The sequence below is a fragment of the Oryctolagus cuniculus genome, chromosome 1, assembly GCF_051225735.1.
Source record: "Oryctolagus cuniculus isolate XC-2025 breed Fujian yellow rabbit chromosome 1, ASM5122573v1, whole genome shotgun sequence".
Lineage (NCBI taxonomy): Eukaryota > Metazoa > Chordata > Mammalia > Lagomorpha > Leporidae > Oryctolagus > Oryctolagus cuniculus.
In genome coordinates, this window is record NC_142867.1 from 12,734,317 (window position 1) to 12,757,951 (window position 23,635).

The following is a 23,635-nucleotide window of genomic DNA, read 5'->3' on the forward strand; positions in this document are numbered from 1 at the left end:
GTGGCTTCACTTCTGAAGTCTACCAGACATTTAAAAAAGAACTAACTCCAATTCTTCTCAAGTTATTCAAAACAATTGAAAGGGAGGGAATCATCCCAAAATCTATTTGAAGCCAGCATCACCTTAATTCCTAAACTCAAAAAAGACACAACAGAGAAAGAGAACTATATACCAATTTCCCTGATGAACAAAGGCACAACAGAGAAAGAGAACGATAGACCAATTTCCCTGATGAACATAGCTGCAAAAATCCTCAACAAAATTCTGGCCAATTGAATCCAACAACAATCAGTAAGATCATTCACTCAGACCATGTGGGATTTATCCCTGGTATGCAAATATGGTTCAACATTCACAAATCAATCAATGTGATACATCACATTAACAAATTGAAGAACAAAAAACAGAAGATTACCTCAACAAATGCAGAGAAAGCATTTGATAAAATAGAATACACTTTCATGATGAAAAGTCTAAGCAAATTGGGTATAGAGGGAACATTCCTCAACACAATCAAAGCAATTTATGACAAACACACAGCCAGCATCCTACTGAATGGGGAAAAGTTGGAAGCATTCCCACTGAGATCTGGAACCTGACAAAGATGTCCACTCTCACTGTTGCTATTCAATACAGTCCTGGAAGTTTTGGCCAGTGCCATTAGGCAAACAAACAAACAAAAAATCAAAAAGAGATTCAAACTGGGAAAGAGGAAGTCAAAATACCCCTATTTGCAGAAGACATAATTCTATATATAGGAGATCCAAAACACTCCACTATGAAACTACATAGAACTCATAGAAGAGTTTAGTAAAGTAGCAGGATATAAAATCAATACACAGAAATCAACAGCCTTTGTATACACAGACAATGCCATGGATGAGAAAGAACTTCTTTTTTTAGTATGCTTTTATTTAATAAATATAAATTTCATAGGTACAGCTTTTGGAATATAGTGGTTCTTCCCCCCCATACCCGCCCTTCCACCCCAACGCATCCCACCTCCTACTCCCTCTCCCATCCCATTCTTCATTAAGATTCATTTTTAATTATCCTTATATACAGATCATACTGGTACAAAAGCAAATGGATAGACCAATGGAACAGAACAGAAATGCCAGAAATCAATCCAAGCATCTACAATCAACTTATATTTGATCAAGGAGCTAAAACCAATCCCTTGAGTAAAGACAGTCTCTTCAACAAGTGATGCTGAAAAAACTGGATTTTCCCTTCGCGGAAGTATGAAGCAGGACCCCTACCTTACACCTTACACAAAAATCCACTCTGTCGCTCCCCCTCTTTGTGGAGGAACGACACTAAACCCTGCGTTGTTCTTTTGCCTGCTCGGCCCTTCCTGGGTTTGCTGCTGGTCCTTCCCGGGTTGGCTGCCAACCCCTCCACCTCCGTGGAAGGGCGGCTCCCCCTGCCACTTTCCCCACTTCCGTGGAGAAGCGGCACACGGCCGGCCGGCTCTCTCGGGGGCTGCTCAGGTGTTCCTTCAGGTGTTCCCTGTGCATGTTGTCTCTCTCCTCTTTTATAGTCCTCTTCCACCAATCCCAACTCTGCTACCCACACACTGAGCATGCTGCTCTCCTCCAATCAGGAGCAGGATCAGCTCCTGCAGCTTGTCAAACTGATGAGGCAGCTGCGTAGAGGTTGTTTGGTCTCTTTCTCTCAGCGCCATATTGTGGGAGAACAGATGCATAGAATAAGTCTTAATTCCAGTAACTTAGTCTAGTCCGAGTTGCTCCCCACACACTCAAAATGGATTAAATACCTAAACCTACAATGTGATACCATCAAATTATTCGAGAACATTTCGGAAACCCTGCAAGAGACTGGCACAGGCAAAGAGTTCTTGGAAAAGACCCCAGAGCCATAGGCAATCAAAGCCAAAAGTAACAAATGAGATTACTTCAAATTGAGAAGCTTCTGTACTGCAAAAGATACATTCAGGAAAATGAAGAGGCAACCAACAAAATGGGAGAAATTATTTGCAAACAATGCAACTGATAAATGATCAGAATATATAAAGTCATTGAGAAACTCCACAACAACAAAACAAACAAACCAGTGAAGAAATGGCAAAGGACTTAAACAGAAATTTTTCAAAAGAGAAAATCCAAATGACCCACAGACACAAGAAAAAATGTTCAAGATCACTAGCCATCAGGGAAATGCAAATCAAAACCACATTGAGGTTCCATCTCACCCCAGTTAGAATGGCTTTCATACAGAAATCAACAAAAAACAAATGCTGGAGAGGATGTAGGGAAAAAGGTACCCTAATCTACTGTTGGTGGGAATGCAAACTGGTAAAACCACTGCGGAAGTCAGATTGGAAAAACCTCAGAAATCTGAATATAGACCTACCATATGACCCAGCCATCCCACTCCTGGGAATTTACCCAAGGGAAATGAAATCAGCAAATAAAAGAGTTACCTGCACCCACAGGTTTATTGTGGTATAATTCACAATAGCTAAGACATGGAACCTACCTAATTGCCCAATTGAAGAATGGATATCCAATCTTTATCCAATTGAAGATTGGATAAAGAAATCATGGGATATGTACTCTATGGAATACTACACCACAGTAAAAAGAAAGGAAGGAAGGAAGGAAGGAAGGAAGGAAGGAAGGAAGGAAGGAAGGAAGGAAGGAAGGAAGGAAGGAAGGAAGGAAGGAAAGGAAGGAAGGAAGGAAGGAATCTGGTCATTTGCAACAAAATGTATGAATCTGGAAAACATACTTAGTGAAATAAGCCATTGCTAAAGGGACAACTATAACTATAACCCTGATAACTAACAGAGCACCTTAAAGGAAATCTGTAGAGGTGAAACTGACACTTTGAGAAGCAATGACTTGAACAGCCCTTGTCTTGACTGTTGAGGAACAGGCTGTGTTTTTTTTTTGTTTGTTTGTTTTTGTTTGTTTTTAATGGAGAATGGGACTCAGAATGGGAGAGAGAGGAGGTAGGGTGGGAATGTAGGTGGAAGGGTGGGTATGGTGGGAAGAATCATTATATTCCTAAAGTTGTACTTATGAAATTTGTGTTCATTAAATAAAAGGTTTCTTTGTGAAAAACATCAACCTCCATACTATTTTCCATAACAGTTGTACTAATTTACATTCTTATCAACAGTATGCAAAGTTTCCTTTTTCCTATATCTTCACCAACAGTTTTGTTACCTTTTGTCATTTTGATAATAGCCACTCTAACAGAAGTGAGATGATATTTCATTATAATTTTGGTTTTCATTTTGCTGATGATTACTGGTGTTGAGAATATTCTCAAATATCTATTAGCCATATGTGTGTCTTTATGTAAGAAATGTCTGTTAAAATCTATTGCCAATTTTTAAATTGAAATTTTTTTTGCTATTGAGTTGAGTTCCTTCTATATTTTGGTTATTACCCTCTGTGATGGATAGTTTGCAAATATTTTCTCCTAATCTGCAGGGTATCTCTATACTCTCTTGATTGTTTCCTTTGCCTTAAAGAAACTTTTTACTTTTATGTAATTTCATTTGTCTGATTTTGTTATTGTTCTGTACCTTTGAGGTCATAGAAATTGACCTGAACAATGTCCTGGAGATTGTTCCCTATGTTCTCTTCTAGTAGTTTCACACTTTTCGGTCTTAAATTTAAGTCTTTAATCGATTATTTTATAATCAATTTTAAGGCTTTTTTTTTTATGAGGAGAGATAGCAGTCTAATTTCATTCCTCTGCAGGTGGATATTCAGCTTTTCCCAACACTTTCCACGTACTTGTGTCTTCTATTTCTTTCATCAATTTTTTAATTTTCAATGTAGAGATCTTTTACCCCCTTGCTTTACTCCTAAGTATTTTAATTTTTTATAGCTAGTATAAATGTGTTTGTTTCCTTGTTTTATTTTTCAGAGATCATAATTTATATAAATGCTATTATTTTTAGGCCAGTGCTGTGGTGCAGTGGGTTAACACCCTGGCCTGAAGCGCCAGCATCCCATATGGACATCGGTTCAAGATCCAGCTGCTCTACTTCAAATCCAGCTCTCTGCTATGGTCTGGGAAAGCAGTAGAAGATGGCCGAAGTCCTTGGGCCCCTGCACCTGAGTGGGAGAACCAGAAGAAGTTCCTGGCTCCTGGCTTCAGATTGTTGCAGCTCCGGCCATTGCAGCCAATTCGGGAGTGAAACAGTGGATGGAAGGCCCTTCTCTCTCTGCCTCTCCTCTCTCTGTGTGATTCTGACTTTCAAATAAATAAATAAATCTTAAAAAAAGATATTATTTTTAATATGTTGAATTTGTACCTTGTAAATTTATTAAACTCATTTCTTAGTTCTAGGAGTTTTTTAGTGAAGCCTTGAGTTTTCTATAAATAAGCTCATGTTGTCTGCAAACAGAAACAATTTAAGTTTTTCCTTTGCTGTTTGAATGACATTTTTTTTTTCTCTTGCTTAATGGTTCTGGCTAGGTATTCTAGTACCATGCTGATTATAAATGGCAAAAGTCGGCATTTTTAGGAAAAGCTTTCAACTCTTCCTCATTCCATATGATGTTAATGCTTTCATTGTACAATGTTCATCTTCTGTTTTTACGGTTTATAATTTAAAACCTGTTTTATCTGACAAGTTACTTCTGCCATATTTTGCTTCTCAGTTGCATAAAATGTTTCTTTTCCATCCTTTCACTTTCAGTCAATGTGTTTCCACATGGGTGAAGTGAGTCTCTTGTACGCTGCAAAGAGCCAGGTCTTTTTTTTTTTTTTTTTTAAATCTATTCATCTACTCTAAGTCTTTTGAAGTAGTAAAATTACCTTGAAAACCTCATTAATAATCTTGAGGGCATTTTGATACTAGGGATCCCAGGTGAAAACCACTAGGTGACCTCAAAAATTCCTATTAACTCTGTGCTTTGGTGAATGAAATTGAAGGGGGAGGAGCACAGCAGCATCAACTCTAAATAATTTCTCATTTCTCCAAAGAACACTGGAAGAGAAATCACTTATCCAGATATGTCACATGAAGTTGAATGAAGAACTAGGATTCATCAATTTCAACAAACATTTGTTGAGAGTCTACTGTCAGGATTTGGATGGACCAACACATGACACCAAAGTATATGATGGATTAAAAATTCTGCTTTAGGGTTCAGCGCTGTGGCGCAGCGGGATAAAGCCCTGGCCTGAAGTGCTGGCATCCCATATGGGCGCCGGTTCTAGTCCCAGCTTCTCCTATTCCAATCCAGTTATTTGCTGTGGCCTGGAAAAGCAGTGGAAGATGGCCCAAGTCCTTGGACCCTGCACCCACTTGGGAGACCTGGAAGAAGCTCCTGGCTCCTGGCTTCAGATCAGCACAGCTCCAGCCTTTGTGGCCATCTGGGGAGTGAACCAGCAGAAGGAAGGCCTCTCTGTCTCTACGTCTCTCTGTAACTCTATCTTTCAAATAAATAAAATAAATATTTTTAAAAATTCTACTTTAGATATATTAAATTGAAGATTCTCACTAGTGTCTCAAATGCAGGTTTCAGGTAGACAAATGTATACACAAATTTGGAGCTCAGGGAAAAATGAGGCTAGAGATACACATTTGAAAGTTATCAGTATATTGTTTGTATTTAAAGCCAAACAACTAAACTGAATCACCTATTTATTTATTTATTAACTTTTATTTAATGAATATAAATTTCCAAAGTACAGCTTATGGATTACAATGGCTTTCTCCCCCCATATCTTCCCTCCCACCCACAACCCTCCCCTTTTTCCGCTCCCTCTCCCCTTCCATTCACATCAAGATTCATTTTCAATTCTCTTTATATACAGAAGATCAGTTTAGTATATATTAAGTAAAGATTTCAACAGTTTGCTCCCACACAGAAACATAAAGTGAAAAATATTGTTTGAGTACTAGTTATAACATTAAATCTCAATGTACAGCACACTAAGGACAGAGATCCTAGATGAGGAGTAAGTGCACAGTGACTCCTGTTGTTGACTTAACAAATTGACACTCTTGTTTATGGCATCAGTAATCACCCTAGGCTCTTGTCATGAGTTGCCAAGGCTACGGAAGCCTTTTGAGTTCACTGACTCTGATCATATTTAGACAAGGTCATAGTCAAAGTGGAAGTTCTCTCCTCCCTTCAGAGAAAGGTACCTCCTTCTTTGATGACCTGTTCTTTCCACTGGGATCTCACTCGTGGAGATCTTTCATTTAGGTCATTTTTTTTTTTTCTGACAGAGTGTCTTAGATTTCCATGCCTGAAATACTCTAATGGGCTTTTCAACTGGATCTGAATGCCTTGAGGGCTGATTCTGAGGCCAGAGTGCTGTTTAGGACATCTGCCATTCTATGAGTCTGCTGTGTATCTTGCTTCCCATGTTGGATCGTTCTCTCCCTTTTTTATTCTATCAGTTAGTATTTTCAGACACTAGTCTTGTTTATGTGATCCCTTTGATTCTTAGTCCCATCATTATGATCAATTGTGAACAGAAATTGATCACTGGGACTAGTGAGATGGCATTGGTACATGCCACCTTGATGGGATTGAATTGGAATCCCCAGGTATGTTTCTAACTCTACCGTTTTGGGCAAGTCAGCTTGAGCATGTCCCAAATTGTACATCTCTTCCCTCTCTTCTGAATCACCTGTTTTAAAAAAAAAGTGAATAAGGGGGCCGGTGCCATGGCTCACTTGGCTAATCCTCCACCTGCTGCACCGGCATTCCATATGGCGCCAGGTTCTAGTCCCAGTTGCTCCTCTTCCAGTCCAGCTCTCTGCTGTGGCCCAGGAAGGCAGTGGAGGATGGCCCAAGTGCTTGGGCCCTGCACCTGCATGGGAGACCAGGAGGAAGCACCTGGCTCCTGGCTTCCGATCAGCACAGAATGCCGGCTGTAGGGGCCATTTTGGGGGTGAACCAACTGAAGGAAGACCTTTCTCTCTTTCTCTCTCTCTCTCTCACTGTCTAATTCTGCCTGTAAAAAAATTTTTAAAAAAAGTGAATAAAATACAGTACCCAGTGCCAAGACACAACCTAAGTAAAAGTCAGGGAAATAAAAGCCAGCAAAGCTAACAAAGAAGAGTATCAGAGAGATAGAAGTAAAATTAGCAGGAAATAAGTTCCCAGAAGCAAAAAGAGTAGGAGATGCTGTGGAATATTTTTTAAAAATGTAATGCTGTATGTAGAAATTTTGCTGTTTAAAATCATTTCTAGATAAGTCGAATAAAAACTGATCTCATCATTGAACTTGAACAAGTCACTGAAAATCCCTAGAGAAGATCTACCAGTGGAATAATCCTGATGCAATTTTAACTTTTAGGTGCACTCTATTTCACCTTGTTGAGTTTTGCTTCCCAAGCAGACCTCAGGCATCTCAGGGGACCAATGACTCACTAGTCAGGTTAATTTTAAAAGTCATTATGTGGTGGTAATTTCGAGTCTGACAACCAGAGCAACTTCAAAGGTAAGTTCCAAGTTACAGAGATGAAACCAACCCCAATGTCACCTTGTACAAAAATGAAAGGCAGGACGGAACATACCCACCGTCCAAGAGTTGACCTGACATGTATCAGGTCTGATTTAAGAAATGTTCTAAAACAGTGCCCTGAATCAGTGAGATGTGGGATATAGACGTGGTCCCCATGCCAGCCTGAGGAACTCTTCAGGACAGAAAAACTTTGATACCAGCTCCTGCATCCTCAATATCTATCAAAGGATTCAAGAAAATCTCCAATAGTTCACATGGGTCAAGAAAAAGGTATGAATCTCCTCCAAGAACACAGATTTTAGATTAGAAATGAAATCTCTTTTCTGTAAGATGAACAGGGTTTGGGGGAGAGGTTAGCCAGGAACAGAAGCAAAGTATGCTGATTTTCACAGAAAGTCAAAGTGCAGTTCCTACTCAGAACCAGTGCTTCTACTATATGGCTTAAGGGGAACTGAAGACTACATACTGTGAAATCCATGCTCTTAAAACTGATGAGAGGCAGAGAGAATGGTGTGTTCAAAATGGCCGAGGGATCACACTCTAAATCACATAAAATTAGCTCAACACTGAACAGTTCTGAAATACAGAAATGAGTATTCTCAATGGGTCATACACCTTAAAAAAATCCATCACCCCAAATTTCAAATTTATGGAGGCTGAAAAATTAGACAAAATCTATTTCTATTATAAAAGGAATGACTGAGAAGCCTCTTCACATGGGAATCTGCTTTATTTATTAAAAAAAATAATGGTAATCACATGCAGTTTTTTAAAAGGCATAACTGTAAAATAAAAAAAAGAGGGAGAAAGAAATACGCCTATGCTCCCCTAGATCATTGTCCTTTCATGACCGCATTAAACTGTGACTGGTATTATTTTTATTACCACATCTCATTCTATTCTGAGCTTTCTAATTATTGAAAACCTCTCTCCTTTTCTTTTTTTTTATTTTTATTTATTTATTTATTTTTGACAGGCAGAGTGGACAGTGAGAGAGAGAAACAGAGAGAAAGGTCTTCCTTTGCCGGTGGTTCACCCTCCAATGGCTGCCGCGGCTGGTGCGCTGCGGCTGGCGCATTGCACTGATCCGATGGCAGGAGCCAGGTACTTATCCTGGTCTCCCATGGGGTGCAGGGCCCAAGCACTTGGGCCATCCTCCACTGCACTCCCTGGCCACAGCAGAGAGCTGGCCTGGAAGAGGGGCAACCGGGACAGAATCCGGCGCCCCAACCGGGACTAGAACCCGGTGTGCCGGCACCGCAAGGCAGAGGATTAGCCTAGTGATACGCGGCGCCAGCCTGAAAACCTCTCTCCTTTTCCACACTTCTTCCTCTTTCCCCAGAAACCAAAGCTATGTCTTATAATAGAGAAGGATCTTAATAATGTGTGTAAAGGAGATTTATTTAAATAAATACTGTTGATTAAATGAGGGAGGAGAAAAGAAAGAGATTACAAATTAGGGTATTGGGCACTGCCTTTGTAACAATCTGAGGAATGCTGTGCACATTTTTTTTTAAAGAATTATTTTTATTTATTTGAAAGACAGAGTTACAGAGAGAGGTAGAGCCAGAGAGAGAGAGAGGTCTTCCATCTGCTATTTCACTCCCCAAAAGACCACAATGGCCAGAGCTGAGCTGATCTGAAGCCAGGAGCCAGGAGCTTCTTCTGGGTCTCCCACATGGGTGCAGGGGCCCAAGGACTTGGGCCATCTTCCACTGCTTTCCCAGGCCATAGCAGAGAGCTGGATCGGAAGAGGAGCAGCCAGAACTCAAACCAGCACCCATATGGAATGCTGGCACTGCAGGCTGGGGCTTTAACACTCTGTGCCACAGAGCCGGCTCTGGCACATCTTTTTACAGTGACATTGTTTGTTAATATTGGACTATTAGAATTAAATTATTTTATCTCTTTTTGGCACCTATCATTCAGCCTTGTACATAGTGAGGTATAGTTTATCTTATTGATAGATATATACTTGATTCCAGACTGACCTGGGAATTAAATCCTAGTCTTTCATTTACTAGCTGGACAAGGTAGTTACTCTTAAGCCTCAGTTTATCTAAAAAACTATGAATGATGAGGCGGTCAGTTGCCTAGGACTAAAGAGCCACTTCAAGTGAAATGATACCTGTAAAATGGTCAGCACAATGTGCACATCTTAGTGAGTACTCAGTAAATATCCATTCCTATTGCAGTCGGCGAACAACTTTGTTGAATGTCTGAATGTTTCATATGATATACTCACAGTTCACAAGGGCTGGCATTGTGGTGCAGCAAGTTAAGTTGCCACTTGCAATGACAGCATCTCATATGGGAGTGCCGGTTCAAATGCTGGCTGCTCCGTTTCTGATTCAACTCTCCATTAATGCACCTGGGAAAATCTTAGAAGATGATCCAAGTACTTGGGCCACTGTCACTCATGTGGTAGATTCAGATGGAGTTCCAGGACCCTGACTTTGGCCTGGCCTAGCCCTAGCCTTTTTGGCCATCTGGGGAATGAACCAGCAGATGGAAGATACTACCTTTCAAATAAAATAAATAAATCTTTAGAAAACTAAATGAATTTAAAAAATTAAAATAAAGGTATCACATTGAACAGTGTAAATTTTGATTAGGCAAAAGAAAAGAGATATTGTTTCTACTTGGAATAACAGAAGTATATGAAGCAGGAAAGAAGATCTGGGTAAGAGATTAATGAGTAGACTGTGTGGTACCCAACACAGGTAGGATTAGACTAAAAGAGTCAAATCCAAGAAAGTTTGGAATAACTGGCTGAGGAATATGAAGGTTGACATTAAAGCAACAACAAGGCACTGAAAATTTCTGAGCACAAAGATAACGTGAAAATAGACAGAAGGATGATTATAATGCGAAGAGAAGGGAAATGGGAGAGGAGGTACCAATTATAACAAGAATCCAAATGCAGGATCACAAAGAATAAAACTAATTGGGACAGTGGGAAAGGATTAAAGCAACAGATATGAGAACTTTTGGAAGGTGAATTATCAACATTTAGAATAATTAGATAAAGCAGATGAACCAGAATAAATCAACAGAGGTCTCTAGTTTTTGAGATATATAAAAATGCAGTTTATGATATAATACACAATGCATCAGTTGCACAATTGTATTTAAACCATGATGTTGGCCCAAACAAATGTCTTAAAATGTTTTATTTCAACTTTTGTGTAATGAATTAATATCCTATTTTATCATTTTGTAAATTTGAACCTTATAATTCCTTTTATCTTTAATTCTTTCAGGAAATGCTTCTTGGAAAACTTTCCATATCAAATACTGTGCTAAGCACTGGGTTTAAAACAAAGATCATCAAAATCTGTACTACTGAGTATTTTTGGCACTTAGAGACTAGAAGATGAAGGATGATGATGTGGCAAACATAAATTATAACATCTGATGTTTTAAAATGAAAGTATGCACATCATTTCTGAGGTACCTTAGAAAGTGCTCTCACATTGCATAGAGGATTTGGGACAACATCACAGTAAAGAGATGCGGTGTCATCTTTCCTTTTAGTAGGTCCAGTATACAACCCATGGAAGGAATAAACAAAACTACAAAGATACAGTTCTTCTTTCGTCCATTTTCTCTTGACCCTGAGATCCAACTGGTGATTTTTGTGGCCTTCCTGGTGATGTACCTAACCAGCCTCAGTGGAAATGCCACAATTGCAGTCCTTGTCCAGATCAACAACTCCCTTCACACCCCCATGTACTTTTTCCTGGCTAACTTGGCAGTTCTGGAAATATTCTATACATCTTCCATTGCCCCCCTGGCCCTGGCAAACCTTCTTTCAATGGGCAAAACTCCTGTTTCCATCACTGGATGTGGCACCCAAATGTTTTTCTTTGTCTTCTTGGGTGGGGCTGACTGTGTTCTGCTTGCAGTCATGGCTTATGACCGGTTTATAGCCATTTGTTACCCTCTAAGATACACCCTCATCATGCGCTGGTCCTTGTGTGTGGAGCTGGCTGTGGGATCCCTGGTGCTGGGTTTCCTGCTGTCACTGCCCCTAACCATTTTAATCTTCGGTCTCCCATTCTGCCACAACAATGAGATCTATCACTTTTACTGCGACATGCCTGCAGTCATGCACCTGGCTTGTGCCGACACGCACATTCATGAGACTGCCCTCTACGTCATAAGCTTCATTGTCCTGAGTGTCCCCCTCATGCTGATCTCCATCTCCTACATCTTCATTGTGATAGCCATTTTACGGATACAGTCGAAAGAAGGGCGTCACCGAGCCTTCTCCACCTGCTCCTCTCATATTTTGGTGGTCCTTTTGCAGTATGGCTGCACCAGCTTCATTTATTTGTCCCCTAGTTCCAGTTACTCGCCTGAGATGGGACGAATGGTCTCTGTAGTCTACACTTTTATAACCCCCATTTTAAACCCCTTGATCTACAGTATGAGGAACAAAGAACTGAAAGATGCTCTTAAGAAGGCACTGAAAAAGTTCTAGATACGATGACCATATGACCTATTTAAATCAAGACACTTCAGAAAGTGATATGGAATGTTATTTATGAGTATGCAGGGATGACATACATAACTAGGAATGTCCTCAGCAAATTGGACAGGTGGTCCATTATTCTGGGAGTTCAGAGGAAACAAATGTGACTTCTGAAAATAACACTATTACATAGGGCAATCTCATGCCCTGAGCATGGATGAAAAAAGGAGAATCATTATACACTGAACAGCTATTATATACTCATAAACTGGTAAGCGTTCTCTCACTTAACCCATAGGAAATATCATTATCTTCATTTTCAGAAAATTAAACTAAATGTCCAAGATCAGGAAACAAGCATTTAGAAATCTAAGAACTGGGCTCTTTTCACAAATGCTGCTCTCCTGTTTCTGAGCTTGCACTACCAATAGGAGTTTGTATAACCTTGGGCAAGTCTCTCCATATCTGTAGATTCTAATTTTCTTATTTCTGAAGTGGTGCTGCTGAACTAAAAGATTCCAGAGGTTCTTTCCTACGTCATAACATAATGTTTTAGATATTGACCAAACAGGTCTTAAGTGGCCAAAAAGCACATATATAAATAAAAGAGATTTTGCAGTAAGAAACAGGAAATAGAACATTTTTCATATTTGTTTTTTTACCAAAATGAAAACTCATGACAATGTCCATAACTTAAAGAGCATCTCTATAATGGAAAGGATAATAATAATATAGAATATGTTATTTTATCTAATAAGTGAAAAACATACAAAAGAAATAAATTGGGCATTGTTGAATCTTATGTTCCCCAAGAATCTCTTTTTCATCATCTCAGGCAGTTATGTAGACTTTGCTTGAGCTCCCAAGGAGATATCATGAACTCATAAAGGGCCCTATTCCTTACTAACAACTCCAGCTGCTGAAGTGCTGCATCTTATTTTGAACTATAGTCTATTTACAAACAACTTTCTCCCACTGGTCCTGTTTCCAACATCCAGAGCTCTCCTCTAAATGACAGTTCTTCAAATGTGCTAGGACAGACTTTGCATCTTCTGTTAAGTCTCCAATTTCTCACTCCTCTTCCAGGAGGTTATATTTTAAGCCTCTCATCATAGCAGTCACCTTCCAAAAACTAGTTTTCTCTAGTTCCATGTCTTTCTAAAAAATTTCACCAAAAACAGCTATAACACACAAGAGATATTTTGTTCTAAAGAACTGATACTTTTGAAGACTTGTGAACTTTTAATTTAAATTTAATTTGACTTTAATTTTAATTAATTCATTTGATCATTTTAAATTCATAATATTGATATCAAATAAAACTTCCATCTAACTTTCATATAACTTTCAATTCTGCTGGACCATAATTTATTTTAATAGCATAAATTAAGTACTTCCCACTTAACATTGATATATTGTATTTTATTGGTTTTGGCCAAGTAATACAAACTATGAACATCATCTTTGGGGTTTATTTTATTCATCATAGCTTAGTATCAAGGTCAAAATTATAATCATATGTCATTTCCTTTGTCCAAATCATTAACAAAATATAAAGTAGGACAGGATGAAGTCAGAGTCTCTAATAGTCTTCTTTGAAAATTATTCAGTTAGATCCAAACCTACTCAGTTAATATCAACTGTGGTAGACCACTGCAGTTATGGCCTCACTGATTTCCGCCTACTCACAGCCATTCCCTCCCATGATTCTAGAGACAGCTACATGACTTGCTCTGTCCAATGGGACATTAACAGATGTTTTATAAGTACGACCTTACACTTAGGATTGGGGTACATCTTTGATATTCTATAATGTCAACAGAGCCAGGGCTAAGATGACATCCTAACAGAGCAGAGAGAAGACACAGGTTGAGACACCTGACCAATCAGCCCCAGTGTTGACTTTAACCACATTAGTAATTCCAGAAAAGACCAGCAGAGCACAGCCCAAAGTGTTGACCCATAGAATCAGAAGCAACTAAATGACTGCTATTTTAAGCCATTACTTTTTTAATGGCTTATTTTGTAACAATATATTATAGATAACATGATATAAATTATATTATTTTGTAACTCTAGCTATGCAATCTATAATTAACCAGTGCTCCAAGAAAAGCACCTGAGGAAACATAAAATCCTCTCATATAATCAAAATACACTACAGCACTTTCATAAATCTAACCACCTAAAGCCTTTTTTTTAAAGTTAGGTGCATTTTGCATGATGTATCTTAAGTCACTTCATCTAGGCTCTTAGTAATAACCAGTCTTCTCATAATACTTACTTACTTAATATGATCCATTCAATCAACCAATTCCAGAATCCTATGAGAAATTAGCATTGAGATAGCCATTTTATTGGTTTGACTCATTAGTAGTTACGTATATAATTTGTATTTATAACTTTATCTGGATGGGAAAAGAAGCATTTCAATAGTTGCTCATGCTTTGGGAATGAAGAGTATAGCATTCGTCTTTGAATACACATGACAATGGATAGCACTTACTAGACTCAGCTCATTTGCTTTCTTTTTTTTTTAAGATTTATTTATTTATTTAAGAGGTAGCATTACAGAGAGACAGAAGGAGAAACAGAGAGAGAAAGGGAGAAAGAGAGAGAGAGAACAATCTTCCATCCTCGGGTTTACTCTCCAAATGGCTGCAATGACCAGGGCTGGGCCAGGCCAAAGCCAAGAGCCAGGAGCTTCCTCTGGTTATCCTACATAGATGCAGGGACCTAAGCACTGTGGCCAGCTTCTGCTGCCCTCCCAGGTACAACATCAGGGAGCTGGTTCAGAAGCGGAGCAGCCAGGACTTAAACCGGCACCCATATGGGATGCCAGAGCTGCAGGCTGTGGCTTTAACTGCTGAGCCACAGTGTTGGAACCCGGCTCATTAGCTTTCAAGAAATAAATTACATCTTAGGAGAGTGTTTAAGTCTTGTCTCTCATAAAATTTGCATACTCCTTATACATTACACAAAAATCCATTCAAGATAGATCACAGACCTAAATCTACAACCCAATACCATCAAATTACTAGAGAACATTGGGGAAACTCTGTAAGACATTGGCCTAGGCAAAGACTTCTTGGATAAGACCCCAGAAGCACAGGCAATCAAAGCCAAAGTTGACAAATGAGTTTACATCAAGCTGAGAAGCTCTGCATTGCAAAAGAAATACTCAGCAAAGAGGCAACAGACAGAATGGCAGAAAAATATCTGCAATCTATGCAACTGATAAAGAATTAATATCCAAAACTTATAGAGTTCGAAAAATTCAACAACAGCAAAACAAACAATCCAGTTAAGAAATGGGCAAAGGGCTTGACATTTTTCAAGAGAGGAAATTCAAATGGCCAACAGACACTTGGAAAAAAATGCTCAGAATCAGTAGCCACTGGGAAATGCGAATCAAAACCACAATAAGGTTTCTTCTCACCTCAGTTAGCATGGCTCTCATACAGAAATCAACAAGCAACAAATGCTGATGAGGATGTGGGAGAAAAGGCACCCTAATCCACTGTTAGTGGGAATGTAAGCTGGTGGAGCCATTGTGGAACACAATATGGAGATTCCTCAGAAATCTGAATATAGACCTGCCATATGATCCAGCCATCCCACACCTGGGAATTTACCCAAACCAAAAGAAATCAGCATATGAAACAGTTATCAGTACTGCCATGTTTACTGAAGTACAATTCACAACAGCTAAGATATGAAATCAACCCAGATATCCATCAACTGTTGACTGGTTAAAAAAATGATGGTATATATATACAATGGAGTCTACACAATTGTTGACTGGATAAAGAAATTATGGTGTATATATACACTACAGAGTACTTCTCAGCTGTAAAAAAAAAAAAATGAAATCCTGTCATTTTCATCAAGATGTATGCAACTGGAAACCATCATGCTTTGTGAATTAAGCCAGCCCTAAAAAGATACCATATGTTTTCCCTGATCTAACAGAGTACCTAAAATGTAATGTACTGGAGTGAAATAGACATTTTGAGATTCAATAATTGTTTAAGCCCTTGTCTCTTCTGTTGAGAAACAATGGGTTTTTTTCTTCATATTATTTCTTGAACTCTTTTACTTAGTGTAGGGTTAACTTTGCAATCATCAAGTAAACTGATCTTTGTAAAAATTAACAGTGGGAATGGGAGAAGAAAGAAGGGTTGAAGTTGGGGGGAAGTATCACTATGTTCCTATATCTGCATATAACTTAAAATTAAAAAAAAAAATCTTGTGTGCTCCTGATATAAAATGAATGTGTTTTGTACTCTTTTCCATCTTTTGTATTCTTCATTGCTGGTCACTTTGATTGTATTTGTGGAACTGAACAAAGCTTTCTTTGGAAATAATTCTTTTTGTTTTTTAGATTTTTAAAATGTTACTAATAGAGGTACATTTTCCTTTAAATTATTTTTGAAACATTTATTTCTAATACTAAATTTTTTTATGGTTTTTCAATCATTCAATTCTATGAACACATAAGCCTTAAGCAGACCCTCAAATAAAGATAAATTTGTAAAGCTGGACCATTTTTTTAAGTTTTTTACAGATTAATAAATAGTTCTCTTGATGATCACAAATATTTAAGTCTGCTTGGTAATATTCAGAAACATCACAGTAATGGTAATTTTCCCATTTAGTTTGCAGTCTTCAATAATGACTAGAAGTTACTTGCATGGGCTGGCGCCTCAGCTCACTTGGCTAATCCTCCACCTGCAGCGCTGCACCCCGGGTTCTAGTCCCGGTTGGGGCACCGGATTCTGTCCCTGTTGCTCCTCTTCCAGTCCAGCTCTCTGCTGTGGCCCAGGAAGGCAGTGGAGGATGGCCCAAGTGCTTGGGCCCTGCACCCGCATGGGAGACCAGGAGGAAGCACCTGGCTCCTGGCTTTGAATCAGCACAGCGCGCCAGCTGTAGCAGCCATTTGGGGGTTGAACCAACGGAAAAGGAAGACCTTTCTTTCTGTCTCTCTCTCACTGTCTAACTCTGCCTGTCCAAAAAAAAAAAAAAAAAAAAAAAAAAAAAAAAAAAAAAAAAAGAAAAAGAAAAAAGAAAAAAAGAAGAAGAAGAAGAAGTTACTTGCATAAACTCGCATAAAATTGCAAGTGAGCCACGGGCGTTGGCCCTCTTTTTCTCTTTTTTTTTTTTTAAAAAAAAAAAAAGATTATTTATTTGAAAGGTAGAGTTACAGAGTGAGGGAGAAACAGAGTGGGAGAGATCTTCCATCTGCTAGTTTACCCAGATGGCCACAACAACCAGGACTGGGCCAGGCTGAAGCCAGGAGCCTGGAACTCCATCTGAGTCTCTCACATGGGCGCAGGAACCCAAGGACTTGGGCCATCTTCTGCTGCTTCCTCAGGTGCATTACCTGGGAAATGGATCAGAAGTGAAGCAGGTAGGACTTGAACCAGCACCCATATGGGAACTTGGCATCAGTAGGCAGTGGTATAACCTGCTGCACCACAATACCAGCCTCAGGAAAGATTTCTAAAACTTCAGTCATAGAAAATTATGAGAGGTGGGGCCAGCACTGTGGCTCACTTTGCTAATCTTCCGCCTGCGGCACCAGCATCCCATATAGGCACCAAGTTCTAGTCCCAGTTGCTTCCCTTCCAGTCCAGCTCTATGCTGTGGCCTGGGAGGGCAGTGGAGGATGGCCCAGGTGGTTGGGTTCCTGTACCCGTATGGGAGACCAGGAAGGGGCACCTGGCTCCTGGCTTCGGATCGACGCAGCACGTTGGCCGTAGCGGCTATTTGGGGAGACCTTTCTCTCTCTCTCTCTCTCACTGTCTATAACTCTAGCTGTCAAATAAAAAAAAAAAAAAGAAAGAAAATTATGAGAGGGAGTAGGTGGACAGGCACACTCTGCAGTTATACCCAGAAAAAAAATCCCAAATAAATTCCCATTTTCATCTTTTATAGCATTACATTATTCAAAAGGAGAAAAAATGAAGGAGAAATTGTATTACTCAGGGAAGGGATGGAATAATCCAAAAGAGGTATGTTGGAAGGTACTGAAAAGATAAAATTAGGTGGAAAGATAGAAACAGGATTTACAGTTGAAAGAAGATACTTATGGACTACCTGGGATGTGGCTTGACATGGTTTGACTGAGTGTCCTCTCCAAAATGCACAAACATAATCCCCATTGAGGTGGTATTAAAGATGGAGTCTTTTTTGGAATTGGCTAAGTAATGAGGGCTCTTCTGGAATACAGGAAAGCCTATAAAGGGGCTGGAGGAAAATATCTTAGATTCATTTTGCCCTTCCACCCCTTCTGCCATGTGAGGACATGGTGTTGAATGTGCTATCCTAGTCACTTTACCGACTTCATTCATTAAAACGAGTAGAAAGAGACTTTATTTCCAGATGACAATTGTCTTCCAATGTAAAAAGTAATGAAATTTCAAATGTGTATGGTCATTTTCATACACAGAGCTTTGCAAAGATTATCATTTTTATCCACTTATCAGCAGTCCCATGAAACTGGAATTTTAACACAGATTTGACATAGACTGGGAAATGGAACATCAAGGCAGCTTTAAGAGATTTTCCCAAGGTTAGCCATCTAGTGAGGGGAGAAAGTAGAAACTCAACTTTATTGTTATGATAAAGTCCATGGTACAATGAAGGTAGCATCTGCATTCCCAAAATGATCTGTTCATGTATATTACATGGTTCTAAATATGAAATTTTGGAGCCTAACTTGCCATCTACTTTGTGAAAACTCAGATTCCATATTTTAATTGTTCCATTTCTTCTCAGGTCATGAATATCAACTCAGGCAGACAGTAAACAAATCAACCTAATGACTGTTAATAAATGCTGGCATTATGCCTTCTGTGAAAAAATTACTTATTTGTTCCAATGTTTTAATCAGTGGCTTTGCTATTGTTTGGCACTGATCACCTCTTGCCAAGTGACCAAATGACACCCAAGAACAAGAGAATTTCCCACAGCCTATCTAGAACACGCCATGATGGTCATCAGCTTTCAGGTTTGAATCAAGAATTTGGTCTCAGGCCGGCGCCGCAGCTCACTAGGCTAATCCTCCGCCTAGCGGCGCCGGCACACCGGGTTCTAGTCCCGGTCGGGGCGCCGGATTCTGTCCCGGTTGCCCCTCTTCCAGGCCAGCTCTCTGCTGTGGCCAGGGAGTGCAGTGGAGGATGGCCCAAGTGCTTGGGCCCTGCACCCCATGGGAGACCAGGAAAAGCACCTGGCTCCTGGCTCCTGCCATCGGAACAGCGCGGTGCGCCGGCCGCAGCGCGCCGGCCGCGGCGGCCATTGGAGGGTGAACCAACGGCAAAGGAAGACCTTTCTCTCTGTCTCTCTCTCTCACTGTCCACTCTGCCTGTCAAAAAAAAAAAAAAAAAAAAAAAAAAAAAAGAATTTGGTCTCAGAAATAATATTTTCCACTGCATAGTAAGTATTCATTTATGCATTGTTTTCACCTGTACTGGATCCTCAAAACCAGAATCTTCCTAGTTTGATACTATAATTGTCTTCATGTAGCAACTGAAAAGTACAGCTCCATTCTGTGAGGTTGCGTGATTTGCTAAGGTCCTCTGCTGACAAGCCTATTGCTCTTTCCACTTGTTTAGGCCTCCTTTTCAGTAAATCAATAATCAAGAAAAACTGTATATCCAGACTAGTAATCTGACTCTCCCTGATATTTGATTTTATGCTCAACTTTAAAAATTATTATCTCCATTATAAAAGTAATCCATAATTACTATAAAGTCTTTAAATAGATAAAAGTTTTTAAAAATCATCTTCATTCACACTACCAAATAACTGTTATAACACTTTGTTAACCTACCAATTGATGCCCTCATATAGTATGTTTTTAACATAATCATAATTACAAGTATCCTTGTGGGGCCGGCATTGTGGCATAATGTGTAAAGACACTGCCTGCAACACTGGCATTTCATAGGGGTGCCAGTTCATGTCCCGGTTGATACAGCTCTTCTGCTTGGGAAAAGCAGCAGAAGATGGCCTACGTGCTTGGGTGTCTGCCACCCACATAGGATACCCAGAAGAGGCTTCTGGCTCCTCACTCCTGGCTGAGGCCTAGCCCAGCCCTGGCCATTGTGGCCATCTGAAAAGTGAACCAGCATATGGAAGATCTCTCTCTGTCTCTCCTTTTCTCTATAGCTCTGACTTTCAAATACATAAATAACTCTTTTTTTAAAAAAAAAATTATACAGTATCCTATTTCACTTGAATTTATGTTCATTTCCTATGTTATTAAAAACTTACTGTTGGGGCCAGTGCTATGGCATAGTGGGTAAAACCACCATCTGCAGTGCCAGCATCCCATTTGGACACCGGTTTGAGTCCCAGCTGCTCCACTTCCAATCCAGCTCTCTGCTATGGCCTGGGAAAGCAGTAGGAGATGCAAGTCTTTGGGCCCCTCTACCCATGTGGGAGACCTGAAGGAAGCTCCTGGCTCCTGGCTTTGGATCAGCACAGTATTGGCCATTACAGCTAATTGGGAAGTGAACCAGTGGATGGAAGATCTCTCTCTCTCTGCTTCTCCTCTCTCTTTAACTCTTTAAAATAAATAAAGAAATCTTTTTTAAAAAAAAACTTACTGTTGAAAAGATTTTTAATAATTGGTTAACATCCTATCATGGGGAGCCAACACTGTGGTATAGTGGGTAAAGCCACCGCATGCAGCACCAGCATCCCATATGGGCACCAGTTCAATTCCTGGCTGCTCTCTTCTGATCTGGCTCCCTATTAATGTGTCTAGGAAGGCGGCAGAAATGGCCCAAGTACTTGGGCCCCTGTACCCACATGGAAGATCTGAAAGAAGCTCCTGGCTCCTGACATTGGCCTGGCTCAGGCCTGGTTGTTGCAGTCATTTAGGAGGTGAACAAATGGGATGGAAGATCTCTCTCTCTCTCTCACTTCTCTCTCTCTCTCTCTTTCCGCCTCTCTTTCTCTCTGTAACTCTGCATTTCAAATAAATAAATAAATATTTTAAAAAGATTCTACCATGTGCTTAAGAAATTATTGTGGTTACGATTTTTTTAAAATCACATGTGCATAGCTTTCCCTATAATCAACATCCCTCCCCAGAGTGCTTCATTTGTTAATAATCGATGAGTCTACATTGATACATTACAGGAGAATTACAAAGAAAATGATTTTTAGTGCCATGATTTAATGTTATTTGATTCTGTATCAGTATGCCAACTAGAGTAATCTCTCATACTACATTTGAGAAGTTGGTCTAATACAAATTGGGTGCTTTACTGGAGTTGAATGGGTATTATTGAAAGTGAGAGGGACAGTCATGGGTCTCCAAGAGGACCATTCCAGCCTTGTTATATTGAGGATCAATCTCATTGATCAATTTCAGGTCAATACTTGCCATCATTTGGACATGTTTGTGATTTGTGTTTATGTTTGTTCATTGAGCTTGCTCATTATTCTTTATCCAGTGTCACAGGCAGTGACCTAACCCACTACGCCACAATGCCAGACCACAGACTCAGTTTCCAATGCTTTTTTGTCTTCTTGAAAGTTAACGTTGTGGCCAGCACTTTGGTGTAGTGGGCTAAGCCTCTGCCTGCAACACTGGCATCCCAACTGGGTGCCAATTCGTGTCCCAGCTGCTTCTCTCTTTCTCTTTTTTTTTAAGATTTATTTTATTTTACTTGAAAGACAAAGTTACAGAGAGAGGTAGAGATGGAGAGAGAGGTCTCCCATCTGCTGGTTCACTCCCCAAAAGACCACAATGGCTAGAGCTGCACTGATCTGAAGCCAAGAGCCAGGAACTTCTCCAGGTCTCCCACATGGGTACAGGGATCCAAGGACTTGGGCCATCTTCCACTGCTATCCCAGGCCATAGCAGAGAGCTGGATTGGAAGAGGAGCAGCCGGGACTAGAAACAACGCCCATTTTGGATGCTGGCACTTCAGGCCAAGGCTTTAACCCACTGCACCACAGCGCCGGCCCCAGCAGTTGCTTCTCTTCCAATCAAGATTTCTGCTCACGACCTAGCATAGAAGTTGAAAACATTAAGTAAATTGGATATAGAAAGAACGTTCCGGCTGGCACTGTGGCTCAATAGGCTAATCCTCCGCCTGCGGCGCCAGCACACTGGGTTCTAGTCCCAGTTGCTCCTCTTCCAGTCCAGCTCTCTGCTATGGCCCAGGAGTGCAGTGGAGGGTGACCCAAGTGCTTGGACCCTGCACCCCATGGGAGACCAGGAGAAGCACCTGGCTCCTGGCTTCGGATCAGCACGATGCACCGGCCGCAGCACACTGGTCACAGCCATTGTGGGGTGAACCAAAGGAAAAAGGAGATCTTTATCTCTGTCTCTCTCTCTCACTGTCCACTCTGCCTGTCAAATAAATAAATAAAAGAAAGAATGTTCCTCAACACAATCAAGGCAATTTATGACAAACCCAAGGCCAGTATCCTATTGATTGGGAAAAAGTTGGAAGCATTCCCACTAAGATCCAGAACCAGACAAGGATGCCCACTCTCACCATTGCTATTCAATATTATACTCAAAGTTTTAGCCAGAGCCATTAGACAAGAAAAAGAAATCAAAGGGCTACAAATTGGAAATGAGGAAATCAAACTATCTCTATTTGCAGATGACATGATTCTATTTATATAGGTGATCCAAACAACTCCACTGAGAGACTGTTAGAACTTATAAAAGAGTTTGGTAAAGTGGCAAGATATAAAATTAACAAACAAAAAAATCAATAACCTTTGTATACACAGACAATGCCACAGCTGAGAAAAAACTTCTAAGATCAAGCCCATTCACAATAGCTACCAAAAAAATTAAATACCTTGAAATAAATTTAACTGAGAATGTCAAATATCTCTCAATTAAAGTTACAAAACATTAAAGAAAGAAAGGGAAGACAAAAAAAAAGAAACATCTCCCATATTCATGAATTGGAATAATCAATATCATTAAAATGTCCATAACACCAAAAGCAATTTACAGATTCAATGCGATCCCAATCAAAATACCAACCACATTCTTCTCAGATCAACAAAAAATGATGTTAAAATTCATTTGGAAACACAAGAGACCCTGAATACCTAAGCAATCTTACACAACAAAAACAAATCCAGAGGCATTATGATACCAGATTTCAAGATCTACAACAGGGCAGTTATCATCAAAACAGCCTGGTACTGGCACAAAAACAAATGTGTAGACTAATGGAACAGAATAGAAACTCCAGAAATCAATCCATGCATTTACAACCAACTTATCTTTGACAAAGGAGCTGAAATCAATCCCTGGAGCAAAGTCAGTCTCTTCCACAAATGATCCTGAGAAAACTGGATCTCTGCATGCAGAAGTATGAAACAAGACCCCTACTTTATACCTTACACAAAAATCCATTCCAAGTGGATCAAAGACCTAAATCTACAACCCAATACCATTAAATTACTAGAAAACATTGGGGAAACCATCCAAGACATTGACATAGGCAAAACTCTTGAAAAAGACCCCAGAAGCACAGGCAATCAAAGCCAAAATTGACAAATGGGATTACATCAAGCTGATAAGCTACTACACTGCAAAAGAAACACTCAGCAAAATGAAGAGGCAATAGACAGAATGAGAAAAAATATTCACAATCTACACAACTGATAAAGAATTAATACCCAGAACCTATAAAG

The 23,635-nt window shown here is 39.8% G+C and overlaps 1 protein-coding gene across 1 annotated transcript; it reads left to right on the forward strand.

The window, feature by feature from the left end:
• Positions 1 to 8,455: 8,455 nt before the first annotated feature.
• Positions 8,456 to 16,999, forward strand: LOC100355681 (olfactory receptor 10V1). Its single transcript, XM_070064231.2, has one exon. It carries the CDS (start codon positions 11,030 to 11,032, stop codon positions 11,957 to 11,959), a length of 930 nt encoding a protein of 309 aa, XP_069920332.1. The 5' UTR covers positions 8,456 to 11,029; the 3' UTR covers positions 11,960 to 16,999.
• The last annotated feature ends 6,636 nt before the right edge of the window (positions 17,000 to 23,635 follow it).